Here is a 23,294-nt window from a genome sequence, read left to right on the forward strand (position 1 = left end):
TATTTTTATTTTATTCTAATAGAAAAGTACATATAAAATGTTTTATATGATTTAAAAAAATTACTTCTAGATACTAAATTATTCTAATAATAAGTTGTCAAAACAACTAAAAATAATAAAATTTAATTTTCAGTTTTTTCACAAATAGTTATCAACAATAAAAATAGAATATTGATAATATAAATAAATATATTTTGTTGGCCTATTTCTTTACCATGGCAAAAAAATAAAAATTTTGAAAAACAAGATCAGACGTACAATTATGCTCTAAATACATTAAAATAAACAAAAAGTATATGAGGAATGTACAAATTATAAAAATCAAAACTCCTCACGGGAACCACAAGAATCCAATTGACAAGCCGGGTCTCCAATTAACCGAATTCTCATGCTCCAGCCCCGCTATGGCTGTAATTTTTTTATTTGAAATTTCTACTCGCAAAATCGTTGGGATCTCGACTCGACCCGACCCTGACCCTGACCCGAACCCGAGCTGACCCGACATAAACCTATTCATGTGCAGAACAGACAATTAGTTCAATCTAGTTCCATCCCAGGACACAGGAGTCACAAAACATTCAGAACAGTAGCCACAGAGAGAGAGAGCGAGAGAGAGAGAGAGGGACGGAGAGAATGCCGGTGATGGAGAAGCTGAGGATGTTCGTGGCGCAGGAGCCCGTCGTTGCGGCTTCCTGCCTTATCGCTGGTTTCGGTATGTTTTTTTCTGTGTTTGGAAATGAGCCATCGTTGTGTTGATTTGAGGTGTTTTTTTTTTTCCCTTTCTTTCTCTAGTCTTAGATGCTTTTGCCGAATTAATTTCTATTTTTTTCTATGGATTGGTTGATCGTTGTGTGCTTATGTCCGAATCAGAAACCCTAGGATCCGTTAATGTAAAGGTGCAATTAGGAATTAGAATGAACTGGTCTTTTGATATGGATTTATGTGCTAGGTTAGCGTCTTTAGGTGCTTGAGTGAAGCTCAACTGTTGAAGGGTTGTGAATGTACCTAATTCACGTGTTGAATTTTTGTGGCAACAGCTCATTTGGATTGATGATTATCATACCTGGTGAGATTAGGGTGGCAATTTTGGTAAGGTTTTTTAATGGATGCTGATGCTATCATTGGTCTAATTTAGGGTGATATTGGACTGACCTACATATCGTTGGACATTGGCTGTTGTTCAGAAAGTGTTGTATTGTCTAATCTGCTGTGATACTGGATTATAAAATCACATTTGCTTAGCCTTAGTCCCAATTGCTCCGAGTTATTATTAAATCCAAAGTTGGACTGATTATTTCTATAAATTTACAATTCAGCATTATGGAATTGCCCTCTACATTTTTTTTTATTGAGTCAGTGCTGCTTACGCAATCAATAAAGAGTTATAAAAAAGACCAGGCATGCCTAGGAGGACAATGATTTTCATGGTATGGAAAGATGCCTACAATGATTTTAAATGACGGCCGCGATCGTGTGTTATGTAAAGGTTTTTTGGGTTACCAATACGGTTACACACTGCGAAAACGGTGGGAAGAAAAATCACGGCTGTAGCGGCCGTTACGGACCACGATCGTTACGTAAAGGCTGCTATGGCTGTTACATAAGCGCTATAGGACTGTTACACCAAAAAAATTATTTCATTTTTTACTTTTTCTTCTCACTTTTCCCCTCTTTCATAAATAATTTTCAATATTCCATGTGGCGAGAGGGGGAAAAGATTATAATGAGGATGACAATGATACAAAATTTACTATTTCTTTAAATACTCGCAAGAGATGCGTTAATTAACAATTTGAAAATACTAACTTGTTAGGAAAATATTTTATTTTGATAATTTTTGTAATGCAATATTTATCTTTTATATTTTTCAACTTCATCTTTTTATTATTCGTATGTCTTATGTGTCTAATAGGTTAATGGAGTTAATAATGTATTTTATTTTATTAATTAATTTAGCACACATAAGAATTTATCATAGATAAGAACAATGAGAAGTATAAATACGCATACAAACGTAATTTTTCTATAAATGGTGGTTTAAAACAAATGTAAACTTGTTGCCCTTACCAAATAACTTAGTTACTCGAACTAAAGGATCCAAAATACACTAAAACTCTTTCTAAGAGGGGCTAAAAGGTGCCCCCACGGGCATGGAGTAGTGGTAAGCACGGACGGGTTCATATGGAGTATCGGGGGTTCGAATCCTGCGGAGGCAAAGTCTTGGTGCACTTTGTTTGTCCCTTCGGGGGTCTCGACCGCACGACGTCAAGGGGGGTCCAGGGAGGAGAATCCACATCCCGAATGTCCGGCCTAAATGTGAAGAAGCTGTAAACCGCATCCGGCTTAATGACGGGTGGCGCACTCTTGGGAGTGGGTGTCACTCCGGGGGGTTGGTGCCGCATCGGGGGGTTCGAAGGGCTCGTTGGTGGCTAGAGTCCTTACGTTATAAAAAAAATTAAAATTAAATAAAATAAAATAAAAGAAGGACTAAAAGCTTAAAACATGCAAGTACACTAATATGCACAAGGTTGTGCATGCTTCAAAAAATTCACGGCCGTTATGCCCGCTTCCCATTATGTAACATCCCGCTATCGCGATTTAAAACCATGATGCCTACGTCCACAAAGGAGACGGAGACATAAATCAAACTTCCACTATGAAGAAGAAAGTAACTTAGAATGATGAGTACTCAATTTCTCTCAACATGATACAACTAAAAAATAAAGGTAAAACAAAACCACACCAATTGATTCGACGCACTCTCAAGTTTGGGGTTGGGTTTGTCTCATGGTGGGCTTTAACCCTGAATCTTAGAAACTTTCATTTTTCTCCATTGAAAATTTCTTTGGCCTAAAATCAAGTTAGATCATGGAGTTTAATCAAATTTGTCATCATAATTATGAGAATAAGTGACTCCACTACTACAATTTCCACCTTGTCTTGTATTCTCATAAACAAGAGTAGTACACCTCCAAGCATAGTTGTTAGAATCACGATTCGATTCATACGATTCATATCATTTCCAGACTAAATTGATTCGAATCTTACTAGAGAATCTAAAAACAACTGAATCATTGCTGAATTTTTCGATTCACCTTGCAAATCTAATGAATTGATCTAAATCTATCAATTCGCACAATTCTAGGCTTATTATATCCTAATAGATACGACTGGTTCAAAACCCCATTTCTTTCTCATATTGATTTTATTTTTAAACGATTACCTTCCATTCCATATCCATGTCTTTTTTTTTTTGTGCTAAAAAAGAGGAGAAAATAGAACTTTAGGTCTTATATTTTCTTCACAAAATCATTCTTCACTTTTGGAGGAGTATAGTTTTCTGCCATTGAGAAGACGGGGCAAAACACTCTGCTAAGGTAGTACTTATGTTTTGTTGTGTAACTTGTGTTGTTAAAATACAAAAGTTGGTTTTTTTTTTTATTTAATCTGTTCAATTATTATCATTTTTAAGTTAATTATTTTTTTATTTATAATTTGAGAAACAATATGCATGAAATATTTTTTAAAATTGTTGATAAACACCCAAAGTTCAGTTTTTTTTTTTTCTTGATATCTTTTTCTTAAACAGCACAAGTTCATTTTCTGATTAATAATTTTTGAGTCAGTCCATTTTCATTTTCTTAGGAAAAGCATACACATGAAATATGCTTTTTATGTTGGCAAAATTTAAATGTATTGTACTATTTTACTTGTTCTTCATATATCAATATATGCATATCATTTAGAATTGATTTTGGAAATTTGTACCGAATCTTATGATTCAATTCGATTCTCGATTCTCAATTCCCAAAATTGGAATTTTGATTCACATTCGAATCTCAATTTGACAACTATGCCTCCAAGTTTATGTTACTTGCACCGGCAATGGACCACCTTGCACACCCTTGCTACCTCTCACATTGTAAGCATGGGAGAAGATGTCAGACAATTCCTGAACTTTCTTACTAGGATACAGATTTGTAAGCATGCCAGCTGCATTCTCCTTGGTGTTCAACCTTGCAAAAACATCTCTCTCCTAATGCTACTTGATGCATGACAGAAAAAGATAGAAACAGATTGAGAGAGAATTGAGTTGGAGAAGAAAATAGAAAAAGAGAATAAGTAGAAAGAAGGGAGAAGCAGCCAGGAGATATGGAAGATCAGAGACAGAAGTTGCAGAATAGAAACAGAACAAAATGAGAAATAGGAAGAGGAGAAGGAAGAATAGTAAAGGAGAAGGAAAAATAAAAGAGCAGGAAGAAGAAGATGTGAGAAGGGTGTGAGTGAATAGAAGTGCGGGATAGAAGAGAGCGACTGCTGTGAGAGAGAAAACAATGTGAGATTCGATTAATCGTTCCAAAGTTTCTATTTCTTACATCATAAGACTATATTTATAGACAACTAATAAATCTTAAAGATAAAAACTATTAACGTTTACAAAATAATCCCACAAACAATCATAAAATATTAACGAGCAATCAAGAGTTTTTGAAACAAAAAGGATATCCCTAAACTAATATGAAATCACAACATTTTACATCTTTGAGAAGAATATGAATGCATAGGATTATTTGTAGGCGGAACTCCATCAAACTCCCCTGGTCAAAGAAAACTTGATCTTGAGTTTTGAGAAAGAGCGATACAAATCAATGTAAGATGATTAGGTGGTGGAGTATGAAGGGAGGAAATATAGTAAAATTTGAAGATACAATGCTCAAAGAGGCTGATTGGACAATATAAAGTAGATGCGAACATTTTGTGGAATAGAATTGCTAGCTCTATTAAAAGCTAGCAAAAGAGGTTTTTGGTGAATCCAAAGAAAGATGGTGGTGGGATCAAGATGCCCAAAAAACCATAAAGAAAAACAAAAATGGTATAAGACATGGAAAAAATTAGAAATGTATTAAACTTTGAAAATATAAAGAGGCAAGAAAAGAGGCAAAAAGGCCATTAGTGATACTAAACATAGAGCTCATAATAATTTATAAGCTAGACTAGATGCAAAAGTTGGGGAAAGATATATATATATATATATATATATATATATATATATATATAAATTGGATAGAGCTAGGGAAAGAAAGTGCAAATATTTAGGTAGATGAAAATGAAAATGTCTTGGTAAAAGAAGAAGACATATAAGAGAGGTGGCGACGATACTTTAATTAGTTGCTTAATGCAAACCAAATTGAAAGCTTAAACTTAGAACTGAAAAATGAGGAAAAGGCTAAAAATGTGAGATTTATTTGCAAAATTAGAGCGTTTGAAGTTAAGATAACTTTAAAAGAGATGAAAAGTGAGAAATCTATAGGACTAGATAACATCTCAATTGAAGGCTGGAAATGTCTAGTAGATAAAGGAAGTATATGGTTGACTAATCTATTCAACATTATTATAAAAACCAAGACAATGTCAGCTGAATGGAGGAAGAGCACACTGATACTTTTATACAAAAATAAAGGTGATTTTCAAAATTGTAATAACTATTGCTGAATTAACATGCAAAACGAGATCCAATACCTTGACAGGGATGGCTTTTCAAAATGTGATTATTGACCTTTATCTTGCATTTTTATGGTTATAAGGAGTTGCCACTAACCTTTTTTTACTGAGGTGAGGTTAAGTTCACCTAATTACTATCAATTAATTGGTCTCTAGTTAATCCTAGGGTCAAAGGAACCAATAGCCCATAGTGTACATAGCAGAGTCAAGTTTAGGAGTCCGGTTGTGCAAGGGTAAGGTACTAACACTCCTTACACACCTGTACTTCTGAACTGTATTTTGATTAATTTGGGGTGTTCAAACATTAATCAAGTAAAGATTTTGACTCTTCATTTTTTAATTAGGTTACCTTCTTTTAAATATTGTTCCACCCTTTGACCACTGGGCATCCTATCAGAATCATAAGGCTTCGGAATACCTCGAGAATCCCAAGAAGAACGCTATCACACTACCTTTGGATTCCATCGTCAGGTTAATTAATTAGGGTGTTCTTATCTTTCATTCAAATCAATTCATTCTCGATTCTCCAAAAGAACCTCAAAGTCATATCAAAGAATCAAGCAAGCATGCTCTTCATCAAAACATATCAAAGTTTAAGCATCTTATATGGCACATGAAATAAAGGATCGAATGAACATGAAATGAGCGAAATAAGGTACACATACACATACAAACCAAGTCATGCATCAAACGTCATTCAATAGGAGCCAAATGACACTAATGAGGTACCGTAATGCATTCAAGCATTTAAAGGAACCGAACAAAACTTTATGTACAAAAGGAGAAACCTCTATTTGATTTTTGACCTTTTTTTTTTTTTGGTTTTTTGAACATCTTGAAAAGTCAAATCTAAGGTGAAACATTCGTAAAATTCAAACAAAGAAATTTTTAGGATTTTATTTGCCCTTTTTACAATTTTTTTGGTTTTTTTCATTAATTAATAACAAATAAAAGTAACTCACAATTCTATAAATAAATCAAATTAAATAAAAAACTTGAAAATTATATTGAGACTTAAACTTTGAAAAAAAACACAAACCTCCCTTTTTATTTAAAAGAAAACAATTTTTTTATTCAAGAAAAAATGTACTCTTATTAAAAGCATCAAATGAATAATGAAATAAATAAAAGTGGAAAATAAAAATAAAAACCTATAAAAATTATTCTAAAATACAAAGGAAATTTTTCCTTTTTTTTTTTTTTTCATATTTATGGGAGTTTATTGCAAAAGAAAACAATTTGTAATGAATTTTTAAATTTTAAATAAAAGATAAGAAAATTAAAAAAGGGAAACCGGTTGACCGGTTTAAGTGGACTGGTTGACCAGTCCACGTACTTGAGTAACCCATGTGACACACATGTGAGGGCACGAGTCATGCATTAGTTCCTCCTATTTGGTCATCTTCTCCAGTGTCATTAGGATTCGCCAAAACCATAGCGGGTGCAGACCCCTTGGGGCCACCACAATCACCTCTTTGATACTGGAAAATGCTCGCTGTAACTGCCGTTCAATTGCTTGGAAGTTTCTGATCACCGTGGAAGCCATGGTGCAAACTAGTTCCCTTACCTGGTTGGCCACCACCAGGGATAATGGCGGCAGTTCTGGTTTCTCCACTGTCTAAAGGGTATCATGACCCCTTTTAGCCTTCTTTACTGCCCCTAGTACCCTCTCTCACTTCCTAGAACCTGTAGAGTCACCCATGCACATGGAAACCACCTAAAGCAACCCCCGTCTTCGATTCAACCCCCTTTATTTTTTACTTCCTCTTTCTTCCTTTTTCTTTGTATTTCTTGGTATTTTGAACCCTACCACTATGTCTTAACCTAGTCTACAACCTCAGATTCAAACACATGAACAAATCAGACTTACAAACATGATCCCAAACACAAATAAAATGAAACCTTCGATACAAACCTAATATGCAAATCATTACTTTTTTGGAATTCTAGAATACAGCTTAGGGTTTGATCTTGAGCATGCAATAAAAATAGAAACTTTAAACATACTCAGAGCAAAAATCACCATTTTCTTTTTTGCGTGGAATACAAGATGCTTCAAAGTAATCCGTAACTTACCTGCCAGAAAGTTAAAAAATACAGTCATGGAGGCCATGTAGGGGTAGGAGACATACCTTGTCTTCTTCAAAGATTGAGAACTTCCCAATGAATGAAGAAGACCAAGCAAGCAATCAACAACTTAAACCTTCAAGCTTGGATCTTCAATGAAGTATTCCCCAAGAAAGATCAAGGAATGGAGGAAACCCGAAGCTTGAACGTGACCCTCTCTCTCTCTCTCTTGGAGGTGTTTTCTCTTGGTTAATGTGTTTTTTCCTTGATCCTTGCCTTTTTCTTATAAAGCAAGGGGGAGATAAGGTGTTGCCATAACTCGCCTATTACCAAAATACCCCTTAGAACAAAAAGATTTCTCTCCTTATCCCAACAAGGGTATTTGGGCAACTTCCAACCCATATCTTCGATTAAAAACTCCAATAAAATAAGGATAGCACCCAATTCTAACTAATAATGTAGGTAAAGGTCCTTAAACATAAAATTGAAGTTTCAAAGTGCTTTGGACCAACAATTTGCATACTGAAACACTGGAAAGGGGAGAAGGGCTCTATTTAAATGCTTTTGACTCAAACTCACCCCTTATACTCAATTATTAAAGGAGATTTGCAATTTTTGGCCAAATTGAACCTGAACAAAATAGGGTGTCAACACTTATGAGTCATATAATGAAATTGTGGGAAAGAGTAATTGAACAAAGAATAAGAAGAGAAATGAGGTTTTTAAAGAATCAATTTGGTTTTATACTGGGGAGATCGAAAATAGAAGCTATTTATCTTCTAAGAAGATTTATGGAAAAGTTTAGGAAAAAGAAGAGAGACTTGCACATGGTTTTTATTGACTTAGAAAAGCATATGATAGAGTATCTATGGAAGTTCTATGGTGGGTTGTAGAAAAGAAAAGAGAATGTAGTAGATATATTAATGCCATTAAGGATATGTATGATAGATTAATTACTAACAACAAGACTGTAGCAAGAGAGTCTATAGAACTCCCAAATGTACTAGGTGTGCATCAAGGTTCAACTTTGGGCCCCAATTTGTTTGCTTTAGTGATTGATGAATTCACTAAGAAATATCCAAGATGAGATCCCTTGGTGTGTCCTGTTTGTAGATGATATTGTTGTGATTGATTAAAGTAGAAGTGGCTTAGAATCTAATTTGGAACTGAGTAGAGCAACGTTGGGAGCCTTCCAAGGAGGAATATTGATGATAAGATTAAACTTGATAATCAAGAAATCAATAGCACTAGTAGATTTTGATATCTTGGGTCTATTATGCAAGCGTAAGGAGAAATTGAAGAGGACAGCAATAGAGTTAAAGCAGGTTGGGTAAAATGGAGGAGTGCTTTGTGTGGGCTATGTGATCGTAGAATACCATTAAAATTAAAAGGAAAGTTCAATAGGACGACTATAAGACTAGCCATGCTATATGGACTAGTATGCCAGGCAACTAAGAACAACATATTCTAAAAGTTAAAAGTTGCTGAATTGCTGAAATGCAGATGCTAAGGTAGATGATTGGTATAACATTAAAGAATAAATTAAAGAATCAACATATTCACAATAAATTATATATAACACTGATAGAAGATAAGGAAGGGGTGATTTTAGATGGTTTGGACATTCGAAACACAGGCCAAGTAGGGCGCTAGTGAGGAGGAGCCAGCTAGTTATTGATAATGATATTAGAAGAGGTAGGGGTAGACTTAAATTAATTTGGAATGAGGTGGTGAGGAAGGATTTATCAGCTCGTAACTTAGTTGAGGAAAACTCCCTTGATCGTGTGAATTTGTGGAAAAGGCTTCATATAGCCGACCCCATAGTGAGAGCTAAGGCTTGTTGTTGTTTGTTTGCTGTTTGTAATCTTGTCATTCAACTAGGCAATAATTCATATAAGGACTTAAAATACTAGGGTAATTATGTTCAACAAGTAGGGTTGCCCACAGATCATTATGGACAAGTTTATGGCTACCTTTTGACCACTTAGAGCTCGCTCTAGGTTGTTGTTCAAAGTTGATGTTCTTGCGATTGGAAAGCTGGACAAATCTCTCAACTTCCAAAGCCATGTGATAAACCTTAAAACAAAGTGATAAGAGTCTTTTTTTGGGTTTTACAAGGAATTTGACTTTTAATTTCCCTTTGACAATCTCTGTGCTTCTATCTATATCACGTCTAAGTATAAGATTATTAAATCTGACGAAATAGTCAGAGGCATTAGAAGACAGTCGTTCAAGGTTATACAATTGGTCTACTAATTGTCTCTAATGAGAACTTGGGACATATTTATCTTTTAAAAGGTATTTCATTTTAGACCAAGTGGTAGGTTTTGTGAAATACCCAATGTACCTTTCAATATTTTGCTGGTTGTTGATTGTTGGGCTCATAGTTCATGATGATCATCTGCAGTCAGAAGGGAAAAAAAACTTTGGAGATCTCCGGTGGCCTCTGGTAGCCTTCTCTGACGCTCAAATCAGTATTGGGAGTGCAGGCAGTATAATTATAATTTTTCTATAGAATCTTAAGTGTGTTCTCTACCTTTTCCTGGTGTGTGCCTTTTTATAAGCTCCCCCAAGCCTGAAAGGGTTAAATGCCCCATCTAGGTTATATGCTCCATCAATAAGGGTTATATGTTATTATGGTGGTACATAAGTTTCGCTTTTTAGTTTTCCTCTTTAATGTAAGGAAAACCAATGTTCTCCCTCAATCGAGACTATGAGTGAGCCATGTGGAGTATAGGGTATTTTCGCTCATCTCACTAGTATTTTTTCCCAATCCAAGTGGTAAGTGGATGCACTGGTAGTCAGAAAATCCATACCAATCAAAATACCCTTTTCTATGTTAACTAACCAATCTAAGTTCATAAGGGTATGAACTGCCATCAAACTCAAAGGGACGCTTAGGTTCAGTCACTTGTTGAGAATTGTCAGCTACTTGATAACCAAATGTGTCAAAAGTTGCCCATTTTTTCCTCCCTCACCCTGGCATGGATGGATATGCAATGATAAAGAGGAGAAAATAAAATAAAATAATGATTTAATGCAAATAAAAAAGGCAATGATTATATATATATATAGTGTATGTATAGGAGAGCAAGGATGAAGAACACATTGGATCTGGTGCAAATTCACAAGCTTACGAATTGGATAAGAAACATTAAAATTAAATTTCCAGGGAGGACAAGCACATATGATGTCCATGTGGCCTTGTCAACTGCCTACAAACATGCTTTGAACTCTTGGTCATGGTTTTTTTTGTGTGTGTGTAATCCCTCAGAAATTTACCCAATTTCATGCAGAAAACAGTCAATTTGTCGCAGATTACTCCAAAATATCACAGCAGAAACCTGAAGTGATGCTGGTAGGACTAGTTTTTTCTTCTGAGTTCTGAAAAGTATCACAGCAAACACCAAAATTACCACTGAGCAGAGGCACTTCTACTTCAATTTTTCTTTCAAAATCTCTCGCTAGTAGTCTAAGTAAACAGTAACTTGCTTGCAGTACTTATGCGGTTACACTTCAGTTTCTTCAAAATCTTGCACTAACAATCAAAATTTGGCAGCAAAAACCAGTTTCTCGCAAGTACAAATGCAGTTTCTGTTCAGTTTCTTAAAATTCTGACAAGAAAGCCTCTGTTTCTCGCAATCAAAATCAGTTTATATTCAGTATTTATCGTTGTATCCCAAATTCTCTTTAGGCAGGAATCAATATATCTTCGCTCTGGTCACAATAACTTTGTTGGGCTAATGGAACCTACAACACACGTGGGACTGTCATGACGGGAGGGGCTGCGATGGGCAAAGGAGTTTTGTGCAGTGATGAATGGGTGCAATGAGGAGGGTTCTGGAACTGCAGAGAGGATTTCAGGTGAGGTGAAGGGCGTTGATGAAGAAACTAGTGATGTGAAACTTCTTGTCATGCTAATTCGAAGAAGAAGTCCTTTCTTTCTTTCTTTTTCCCTTTTCTGGAATCTTCTCTAAATTTCATGAGTGTCAGCAGTGCTTTGCAGAGAGGCAAGGGCGAGAGTGAAGCCTGTGGTGGATGGTTGGTGGATTGAAGTTAGGCTCTGATACAAATTGATGTATTACAGCAACAGACGGAAACAGGGAGAGGGAATTGAGGGGGAGAAACAAAGAAAAGAGGGGGAGGAGAAAAAGAAGGGGAAACAGCGGGACAGAACAGAAGATCAGAGACAAAAGTTACAGAATAGAAAAAGAACAGAAGGAGAAACAGAAAGGGGAGAAGGAAAGAAGAAGAGAAAGAAGAAGGAAAGAAAAAGGAGAAGGAAGACGTGAGGGAGAGAGAGAAAGTGACTGCTGTGAGAGAAAGCAATGTAGATTGAATCAATAATTCCATAGTTTCTTATTCTTATATCGTAAACCTATATTTGTAGGTAACTGAGAAACCCTAAACATAAAACTTTTGACAATTACAAAATAACCCTAAAAAAAACAATAAAAAATCATAAAATAACTGCAAAATAATTAAGAGTGACTGAAATAAACAAATATTGCCAAACTAATATTAAATCCTTAATTTGTAAATCTTTGAGAAGAATATGAGTGTCTGCTGCCTAGAATTATCCATTGGCAGTACTCCAGCACTACCTATTCTCTGACCTTGTCATACTGAACACGGATATGTTTTGTCCTTCGGAGAAGCACCTTACTCTTTGAAACTGTACCCTGACCACCACGATGAAGTGATACATTGCCATGCCTGGAACTGAAATGACAAATCACTCCTACCAAATTGCTTCCTTAGGGTCGTCTGTTATCATTTCTGTTTCTGAGTCTCTATTTTTGTTTCTTACTGGCAACATGTTTGTTTACATTTTAAAAAAAGAGAAAACAAGATTTTAATGGTTTTTAGTTGTTTTCGCAATTATTTAGAATGCTTTAATATGCAGAATTAACTTTTATGGATTAAATCGTTCATTTTATACATAATTTCAATTAAAATGAAAATAAAATGGCTCTGAATTTAAAAAATATAATTAAAATAAAAATATCCATAAAATTTCTAAAAATTTGGTAGAGAAAATAAGTCATTTAATTTAAAAAAAAAAATATTTTTCAATTTCCACATTTATATTGTTGTTCTAGCGCTAAAAAATGGGTTTTAAGAAATAATAATTAGGTGGAATAATTATAATAATTTCTATTTTTATTATAATATTTGTAATTTGTATTTTTTTTGTATTTTTATTATTTAAATAATATTTTAATACAAAAATGAGCATTTAGTCAATCAAGTTTTTAATTTGTAATAGTTTATAATGATTATGTTTCTTGCTTTTAGTTTTTAGTTTTTATGTCTGGTTTTCAGTTTTCATATCTGTTTTTTGTTTTCATAATTTTTGATAGTGATACCAAATGACCCTTTAGCTTCTGTCACTCTGATGTACTCCTGTCCTACATGGAGGAGCAATATCATGTAACACTGACTTTCAACCAATGTTTTTAAAACGGATCGGACCGTGGGGCTCTCCGATTTGCGGTTCTTCTGGTTGGACCAGTTTGACTGCCAGTCAGACAGGTTATATTTTATTTTATAAAATATATTTGATGTGTTAGTTATATAATATTTGTTAAGATAAGACCAATTACAAGATAGAAGCTGTAGCTCAGTGGTAGATTCTCGCCCATCTCTCCTTGTGAAGCATGGTTCAAGCACCTTCCCCTCCTTCCCAATTCTTTTTGTTGCCTTTTTTTGTGCCCTTTTTTGGAGGGCATTTTGGTTACTTTTGACTTTTCTGATTCGTTAATAGTTCCAGACTTCCAGTACCTTCCTCATCGTCCTGATCTCCTGTACGCGCCACTGCTTCTTCATTCTTTCTTCTGCAAACAAGAACGCTAGAATTTTTTCTGCAAACAAGAAATTTTTTTTGTCTTCCACTTCTTTATATGAGCTTTCCAGAATTTTCTGAATAAAAGTATGAAACTGAAAGTGTTGGAGAAATTCCTTCTGAGAGGAAATTTTACCATGGAATCTGGTACCATTTAATCTCCATTCTCTATCCCTCTTGCTCTATGTGCCGCATCCATGGCTATTGCAAGCCTCACGGCTGCGGGCGGGTGGTTGTCAAGCACCAGAGATTGAGATTTTGGTCTACAAAAACTCAAACCCAGTTTATTTTGGTTTTTTTGTGCCTTCCAGTTCACCAGTTTTTTAACTGGTTTTATCTGGGTTAGAGGATGGCCAATATAGTTGTTCAAACCGGACTAGGAAGTGGTCCCTTTCATGGTTCAACTGGACTGACCTGCCAGTCTGGTCTGGTTTTGAAAACACTCCTTTCAACAGAGGCCCTCTTATGACTGAAATACAAAACCTGTCATCAACCTCCTGCTATCAAGGTTCAAGGTCGCTAGCACGGTTAGCATCAATGATGCTATAACACTATCAGAGGCACTGTTTCTGTCAGCATAGTAGAATAATCTTGGGTCACAGCAAGATATCTGAAAATCTACTGCTCATATTTCATGGCTCCTTTCCTGGATCACTCATGAACTTGCTAACCATGCTTACTGCCTGCGAGATATCTGATTGGCATCACAAAGGGTTCTGATAGTGCCATTAGACTTTTTTTTTTTTTTAACTATATACCTAACCCCATGGTCTTACAAGTAGCATGATTTCCCATTAGGATACTTCCAGCATTGCAGGGCTTGTAGTTATCAAACAAGTCCTTTTTTTAGGCACATATGGTAAGAACTACTAGAATCCAAATCCAACAGCTGTTAGGAGATACCTGTAGTCGCTAACCAAATATCTGCACTGGTCATTTTCATTGTAAGTTGCTTTGTCTATGCTATACTCATGGTTTCTGACTGCTGCTTCTGATTTTTTTCACCCTCTAGGCGCTGTTTGATTATGTGTAGTCCTTCCTAATAGGCCTTTTAATAATCGCATTTGACATCTTTTCTTGTTGTAGACTTTGATTATACTCTCTAAATATTCCATGCCCCATGACTTCCTTTGACCACACCTTTCCTCAGACTTCTTGGACTTGGCCAAAGTCTTTCACCACCAGTTTCATTGGGACTGTATAAGTCCTGTAACTTCTTCCCTGCTGTACAGCAGTGTGGTAACCAGTCATAGGATTTAGGGAGTGAGTTCAACAGAAGTAGCGTATCTTCATCCGCAATCTGTACTTGGATTGCACCATGTCACCAGATTGTTATACTTGTTCAGAAGATCCAGAGAGTATGTATTCTCTGCCGTCACCAAGCAATACAATTCCTTCGCAGGCTGCTTCTTCATCAGATTATAGACACTCATGTTCTGCCCATATACAGCAGTATCCTCATTGAACATGCTGTTCATGATATCATGAGAGAGGTTTAGATTGCAATGGCAGCATAGTATCTGAACCTTCTCCTTTGTCTTGGTTTTCTTCTGGGTTTTCTTCATACTATATCCTACACTTCATGAATCATTTGTTGAATGAGAATATCATTCACACGTCTCTGCAAGAGAGGTAGAAGTTTTTCTGTTAGACTTCTCATCTCGCACTCTGCACTTGCCATTCACTGAAACTATGCGAAATCCTAACCCTAACCCTAGCCCTAACCTAGGGTTCTACTACCAAAGTTGTGCACAGATTAAAATGTGCACATGCAAGAACAGAAAGATTTATGTAGTTCAGCAAGATGCTATGTGCTTGGAGGAGAGTGAGATCAAATTTTCACTATGAAGAAGAAAGTACAATACAATTGTTAGGTTACATTTGGTTTGCGGAATAATTATTCCTTAGAGTTAGATGAAATATTGTAAAAATTTTTGGAAATAAAGGTAGTAACTATTCCTTATATGTTCCTTACTATTTCATTCAACATGTAATAAGAGAGGAATAAATATTACTAATGTGAAATTTGGGAATAGTTATTTCTTGTTTATTCATTGTTATGGATCCATAAAAAGTTCCATATTGTTATTTACTTCATGGTAATAACACTTTTTTATATATAACTAATTTGAACTAATCTATTATAATTCAACTATTCTTAGGAATACAATTTATGTGAGCCAATTTAACCTTAGTCTCGTAGCTTAGAAATACAACTGCTCAGTTTCCTTGCAACATGATGCAACTCGAAAATATGGTTAAAACAGACCTTGCATTAATTCGATTGGGTTGGTCTTCTCTCATGTTTTGTGTGTAGTTTTTTTACCGTGACAGCTCTGCCCTCGCAACCTACTACTATAGGTTTCCATTATTTCTCAATTTAATTTTTAGTCCTCAAATTAGAATGGATCAGATGCGCAGTCATCACCATGAGAATACATCACTTCCTTCTGGGAACAGTTTTATTGCATTGGTGTATAGAAATTGGATATCATGATATACTTGGACAATGTTCGGATTTTTGGAAATGTGTTAGTCTAAGAGCAGTCAGGGAATACTGCAATGGGAGAATAGAAAGTCTTGAATCTTCCCAAATGTTAATTTTCACTTCCCACAAGATTCTAATAATAGAATAGTCTTCTTTGCTGGGTGAGGAAGTATTGGGCAGCACAAAGAGGAAAGCAATTACTCTTGAAAACCTGAGTTCTGAGAGAATCAGAAGTTTGCAGAAGGTAAGCTTTGTTTGCTTTCATAGCTTAGACATCTGTCCTGGAGCAGCACTGCTGATGGTTTTTTCCTTGAAGTATGCTTTAGATCATCATTAGGAACCTGGCGAGAGGCTCATTACTTTCAGTATACTTAAAATGAGTATTCATATGTGCAATTACTGACTTTTAAAATAAGTATTCAGATGTTAAACCTTGTATTGTTGATGTAAGATGTAATGGAGTTTTATTTTTGCTTTTCCGGTGCTTCTGAATAGTGTAGGATTCTTGATCATTTCATGGGCCAAGTATTTTTTTTATTCATCCTGGTTATTCTGAAAATTTCAGGCCTTTTCCTTCCAGCTGTGGTGAGGCCTATACTGGACTCATTGGAAACATCCAAACAAGTTCCACAGCCTGCATTAAGTGAGGTGAGTATTAAATTTCTTTTCATGTGTTTCTTTTCCTCAATTGCTTTTTCTTCCCAAAAGGTTTATTTTTTTCACCTAGATATCTGAATTCCCTTTCTTGGCGTTTGCCTCATACTATCATTTAAATGTTTCTGTTGAGAAGTTTAAATCCCTTGCCTCAGAAATAATGGGTAATTTTGGACGCATAACTGTTCAGTAATCTCCATTAAATTTCTGCAATTTGTTGGTATCCAGCCCAAGTTGTTGCAGAACATCCAAGGCTGCCACGGGAGACCTTTCCTTAACGGCTAAACCTTAAGATTTGGGAAGGTGTTACTTCATGTATAGTGCAACACCTTTTTCCCCTGTAGTTGAACAGAGTGCTTAGGGGATGTCACTCTGTCAGTGGCCCCTTACAGCAGATCCATGCGTCTCACCATTTTATCTCAGACTCGGCTCTTTTTAGTATTTTTGGTATATACTAATTTTAGATTCTTGCTTAACTGTTCAGGTCAGCAACCAACTAGAAATACTAGGACCCTTTTGAACCGCATTCAATTGAGCATGGGCTGTTGCCCCAATTAGTTTACCAGGACGCCATATAATATGCATATGAACAGCAAGTTTTTTTTTTGAGAAAAACCTACTCAAAATGGGTCTAAATCCAAACAAACAAGATTTTTTAGCTGCTTCAGTTTCTTATTTATTATTTATTATTTATTTTTTTATTTGCAAGCCCTAATTTGAGATGAGCCCTAAATTGTTATTATTATTATTATTTTATTTTATTTTTTTTACCATTTTTAAACTAGATTCTTAAATTTCTTTCTATATTTCGTGAAAATTCCATAAAACTTCCTTGCATGCACATTGATGATGATTGCTCTAGTCCATACGGTTAAATTCAACCCTTTGTTGTGCATCTGTACAGGTGGTTGCTGGGATGACTGGTAAAAAGCAGGGTTAGTGTGGACCAAATGATGCTGGGATGATTCTTGCTTTACCCTTTTGACTACTTTGCCCCAGCTTCATTCTCTTCAACAATGCAATAAGCCTTTTCTTTAGTATTTTTGGAGAACTAGGAACGTATATTGCAGTGATACGTTTTTGGTTTCAGCATATGAATGAATATATGTAATGTTGTAACAGTGTTTGCCAGGAAAAAAAATAAAAAAAAGAAGACAAGAGGCGTATTGTTGAAAATGGTATAGTGAAAATTCCTGACCAAAATCATTGTTTTTCTTGGTATTAGCAATTGGATACATGTGATTCGTGTGTAATGTTTTCTTTATTTAAATTAATTTTGTATCTCAATTTTTGTTAATTTTGGTGTATATATATATATATATATATGTATATATTTTATTATTCTTTTCTAACATTGACTATAGCCATCTCATTGCGAATTATTGCTTGTAGTTTATAAATTTCTTGATCGAAAATTTGTTAGAATATTTTAGAATTTTGAAAATAAAAAATAGTTGTAGCTATGGATCAATTTCATTACCATATTTATCAGTTAGTTCTATTCAGTTATGGATGAACCAGTATTTTTATATTATACTCTTTGATATTTCTAGTATTTAACTAATCCTTGTGTAGGGCTACTTTGCGTTATAAAAAATAGGCACCAAAGAGGGGACATTTTTCCCATGTATGTGTATGTATTGCAAGTATTTGTTTGGTGTCTTTAGATGAAGTAAGTTTGGAAGAATTTTTACATGTCAACTTGTTCGTATAAAAACTAATTTACCCTTCATTGGATCAACGATTTTGTATGAAGAAAATAAATTAAAAAAGAAAGAAAGAAGGAAGATGAATAGAATATGAAATTATATTTTTATATTAAATATTACTAAAACAAAATTTTATTTGAAAAAAATTCTAATATTAATTATGTGTAAAATTGTTTTTTTAGTTTATTTATTTGATATGTTTTTACGTTTATTTTTTATCACTAAACAAGAAAAAATAAATTTTTTTAATTTTATTTTTAATTCCTAAACGGTTCATGAATTATTTTCCTTGATTGTTGATTTCAAATTTTGTTGATTCCTAGTTTTTGCATGGGCGTCGAGTAAGATGGATGGGGTGGGGTTGCGGATTTTTTTGCCCTTTTTTGTGGGGTGTGCGGGTTGTGTTATGTAATTTCTAATCCTATCATTGAAAGTTGATGACTCGAGAGCGCCTTTTTCATTGTAGTAGTAAGTGCTTGTTAATTTTTAAAGAAATATAAAATATTTCTTTTATTTTTAATTTTTTAATTTTTTTTTTTTGTAGAAAAACTGAAAAATAATCAAAGATATCGTTTAACAACTATATTTACCAATTTTGAAAAATCCTTTGACAGTGAGTTAAGGAATTTTACAAAATATTTTTATCTCATCATCATCATCATCATCATCATGTCGTTGATTTGTATTCCGTAGTGAGTAGGGCATCCTGTTTCGTCAATTCAAACACCTAGATATATAGGTCACAGGTGAGCCTTTCTTTTTTCCTTTGGTAACGTTCGGGTATCCTGACTTTCTCGTTGAAACTCCAGCTCACTCTCCCATTGAGCCTTTCTTATTTCTCCTTTTTGAAGCCCCTCTGGACACGCTTGCATGAGGCTTCAACAGGAACAAGTTCATAGTCACTCCAAATTTAATATAAATTTATATTAAATTTGTTTAATTTCATGTAAATTTAAATCTAAAATTTAAAATTTATGCTAAGCAGTTCGGTGTGGATGGATGCGTCTTTCATCTTAGCTGGTAAGTAAGGCTCTCAAGTCTCAACCTAACCTGGTCCATTTCAGTGACGGCAGCAGAGATGTGCGGACTACAGATTAATGCACGGCATGTGTTTGATGAAAAGCCCCAACGAGCTAGCTCTGATAATTCATGCAAAGCAGAGCCAGTAGTGATGAGAGGTGTAACCTGTCGAATCACCGGAATGTGAATCCAAGACCTACTTTTCTATGGTTAATTAAAAAGACTTTGGATGATTTGGTAGGGAAATCATGTCAACAACCCCCATTATTGCTTTGACTTATACCTGACTTCTCCCCTTCTCTCAGATGGACAGGCCATAAAATATTAGACTCAACTGTTAGCCGCCCACACGCTAGCTCCACCACCGTCATATTTTTATCAAACATTTTTTAGGGAAAAGAAAAGAAAAACGAATGTTAGAATTAGTAAGAATAGATTTGGTATTATTTTGTGGCTAGGTATAACGTCAATTTTTTTTGGAAAAAAATTTATGAAAACATTGATGTGACTATTTTGACTGTACAATGTGTTAATATTACCTAAGTTATGAGTTTTGAAGGATGAATAGAATTATAATATTGATTTGCTAGTTGCTGTTAATAAGATGGTTTCACAGTTTCACTGCTACAACTAGAATAGCAACAAAATAACACAATTACAATAAATACTCCTTTAGGAACCATTTGGATTAACAATTTTGTTGGCGGAAAGGAAAGTAAAAGAAATGAGGAAATTTATTTATTTATTTTTTGTATTTTTTTTTCTATTTTTAAAGTTAAAATTATTTTTAATATGATTTAAAAATTTTAAAATCAAATATTAATTATATGTAAAATCAAAATTTTGTTTATGAATGTGGTACATTTTTTTTTTCTCATTTTTCTTTGATAACCAAACATTAATTTATGAATTATTTAATATATATATATATATATATATATATATATATATATATATATATATATATATATTTGAGCCTCAAATGAGGCCTCAAAGTCTTGCAAACAATAATTGATAACAAACATGGTGGTGATGATGTAGAAATAATTTTTTAAAAAAAAAGAGTGTTTCAATTAAGGAATAAATATATCAACAAATATATTTAATAAATGTGGAGAATATGAAAATCATGGCCTTAGTAGAGTGAGTTGTTTAAAAAAAAAAAAAAAAAGCGCAAGATAACACTATAGAACAAGATGCTCATAATTGTTAGGATTGTTGGTGCGGAGCCGTCGGCAGCCGCACCAGCCTAGCCGCCGATAGCCGCACCAACCCAGCCACCACCTTTGACACTGAAGATCGACGGCCACCTACGCTGCAGATTTTGTTGAAATCTGCAGCCACCCTTTTTGAACTCTCCGCTCCCTCTTGTGTATATATATATGAGAGAGCTGTGATGCATTGTGTTGTGAAGTTGTGAGTGTGTGTGGAGAGCTTTGTATGCTGTGAGAGTGTTGTACAATGCAGAGAGTTGAGGTGAGAGAGAGAGAGAGAGAGAGAGAGAGAGAGAGTTGAGTAGAGTAGTGAGGCTCCTCTGTATATTCTCCTAGTTTATAGTGCAGTGGTGTATGCTCCCATGGACATAGGTCAGTTTGGACCGAACCACGTAAATCTGGTGTTTCAGTGTGGATGTGCTTGTTTATTTTTCTTCGTGTGTGATTATTGCTCCAGGTTTATCCCCCCATCAATTGGTATCAGAGCCTTGGTTGGAGTAAAATCGCCAGATTGAGAAAAATTTCGGATTTTGACCCTCTGTCCAGGAGCTCGAAAATTGATTTTGAGGCTACCATCAAACTCCTCTCGCCGAGACGAAACCAACGAAGGTAACCGGAGCTCAAACAGAGCTCGGAAGACCACGCACATGCCACCACGCGCCGAGTTGGAGAAAGACGTCTCTACATGCGCCGATCATGCGCGAGTACCTGTCCGTCACGCACCACACACGCGCCCACGCGTCTTCCTCGCCCGAGTAAACGCAACCGGACCTGAACTCTACTCGACCCGACCCGGAGAAGCTCTCAGTCCGGATCAACTCGAACCGTTCCAGACCCGGAGCCACATCAGCGCTGCTGCGTCAACGCCACGTCACCAGTCCACGTCAGCACCACGTGGCGCCAAGTAAGCGGCCAGCAAGCTGCCGCGTCACCGCCACATCAGCCGGGTCCCACGCCAAGTCAGCGCCATGTCATCAGTGGGCCCCACAGTCACTTTCCAGTGTGTGGGCCCCACGTGCCACGTCAGTAGGGTTGACCAAGTTGACCAGATTTGACCAAAAGTTTGACCGCGCTTTTTGAAGCCATTTCGAGTCCGTTTTTCAAGCGACTTAAGCCATTTCTAGGGTTTTTAGCCGTTCCAGATCCAACGGTGCTGTTTGATTGAGCCAATTCCATCTCTAGATTAGCGAATCGAGATATCAAATGAAAAAAGCTCTCATATCGAGATATTTGACGGCACGAACTTTGGTTTCTGGAAAATGCAGATTGAGGACTTCTTGTTTGGTAAGGAGTTGCACTTACCACTGATGGAGAAGTCAGAATCCATGAAGGAGAGCAAGTGGGAGTTGCTTGACCGAAAAGCCCTAAAAGCCGTAAGGATGACGTTGGCAAAGTCTGTTACCTTTAACATTAAGCACTTGACAACCACCAAGTCCCTTATGGATGCGCTATCTAACATGTATGAGCAGCCATCAGCCGCGAACAAGGTACATCTCATGAAAAGACTGTGTACAATAAGCATGTCTGCAGGTGAGAGTTTCAGCAGACATTTGAATAATTTCAACGAGCTGTCGGATCAACTCGTCTCGGTTGGGATTACCTTTGACAGTGAGATCCGTGCCCTATTAATTCTCAATCAGCTTCCTGAGAGTTGGAAAGATATTGTCACTGTGATCAATAGCTCTACAGGAAAACCGAAGCTGAAATATGACGAGGTTATCAACATGATTTTGACAGAGGAGATCAGAATGTAGTCGAACAATGACTCCACTTCAAGTTCAGCTTTGAATGTGGAAAGCCGAAGAAAGGGAAGCGGACATGGACGATTTAACAATCATGGCAGATCCAGGACCAAGAGGTCCAAATCCAGAGATCCCAGAGGTTCCCAGGGCACAAAGAATGTTGAGTGCTAGAACTGTGATAAGACCATACATTTCAGAAACCAATGTAAAGGTTCGAGAAAGGAATCTGAGGCAAAGATAGAAGCAAATATTGCTTCCGAGAATGATGAGATGTTGATCTGCTCTTTGGAGAGCAAGCAAGAGTCTTGGGTCTTAGACGCCGGAGCCTTATATCATGCCACATGCTGCAAAGATTGCCTAGAGGAGTACACACCAGGTGATTTCGGTAAGGTGTACCTTGGCAACGATCAACCTTGCGACGTAATCGGCAAGGGAGTTGTGAAGATCAAAATGAACAGGTTAATATGGAAGCTGAAGGATGTCAGATATATTCCAGACCTGAGAAAGAATTTGATCTCAGTTGGTCAGTTGGCAGATGAGGGATAAACAACGAAATTCGTTGGTGATGAATGGAAAGTTTCAAAGGGTGTACTTTCGATTGCACGAGGTAAGAAAAGCAGAACACTTTTTCTAACCTCCAATGCCTCTATGTCTATTTCAGTTGCTGCAGGAAATGACAACAGCAGCATTTGGCACCAATGACTTGGTCACATGAGCGAGAAGGAACTCAAGGTGATGCACTCAAAGGAAAAATTGAGTGGTCTACAGTCAGTGCAGATTGACATGTGTGAGGATTGCATAGTCAGGAAACAGAAGAGGGTCAGTTTCCAGATAAAGAAGTGTGTCGGGACACAACAGCAGAATGCCGAGAATCCTCAGGCGGAGGAATCAGTGGAGTAGATCGTCGCACCACCATCTCCTACTCTAGCACCAGAGCTTAGGAGATCTACTCGGCCTCATATACTAGGTATATAGATTGCTTACTTCCTACAGATGGAGGAGAGCCTGAATGCTGTGATGAAGCATGTCAAGCAAGAGATGTGAGCAAGTGGG

At 36.0% G+C, this 23,294-nt stretch overlaps 1 protein-coding gene across 1 annotated transcript; it reads left to right on the forward strand.

The window, feature by feature from the left end:
• The first annotated feature begins 466 nt into the window (after positions 1-466).
• Positions 467-17,843, forward strand: LOC131165239 (uncharacterized). The gene is made up of 3 exons (XM_058122843.1): positions 467-712; positions 16,468-16,550; positions 17,461-17,843. The coding sequence occupies exons 1-3, from the start codon at positions 634-636 to the stop codon at positions 17,494-17,496; spliced, it is 198 nt and encodes a 65-aa protein (XP_057978826.1). The 5' UTR covers positions 467-633; the 3' UTR covers positions 17,497-17,843.
• Positions 17,844-23,294: the final 5,451 nt, after the last annotated feature.

Source organism: Malania oleifera, chromosome 10 (assembly GCF_029873635.1).
Source record: "Malania oleifera isolate guangnan ecotype guangnan chromosome 10, ASM2987363v1, whole genome shotgun sequence".
Taxonomy (NCBI): domain Eukaryota; kingdom Viridiplantae; phylum Streptophyta; class Magnoliopsida; order Santalales; family Ximeniaceae; genus Malania; species Malania oleifera.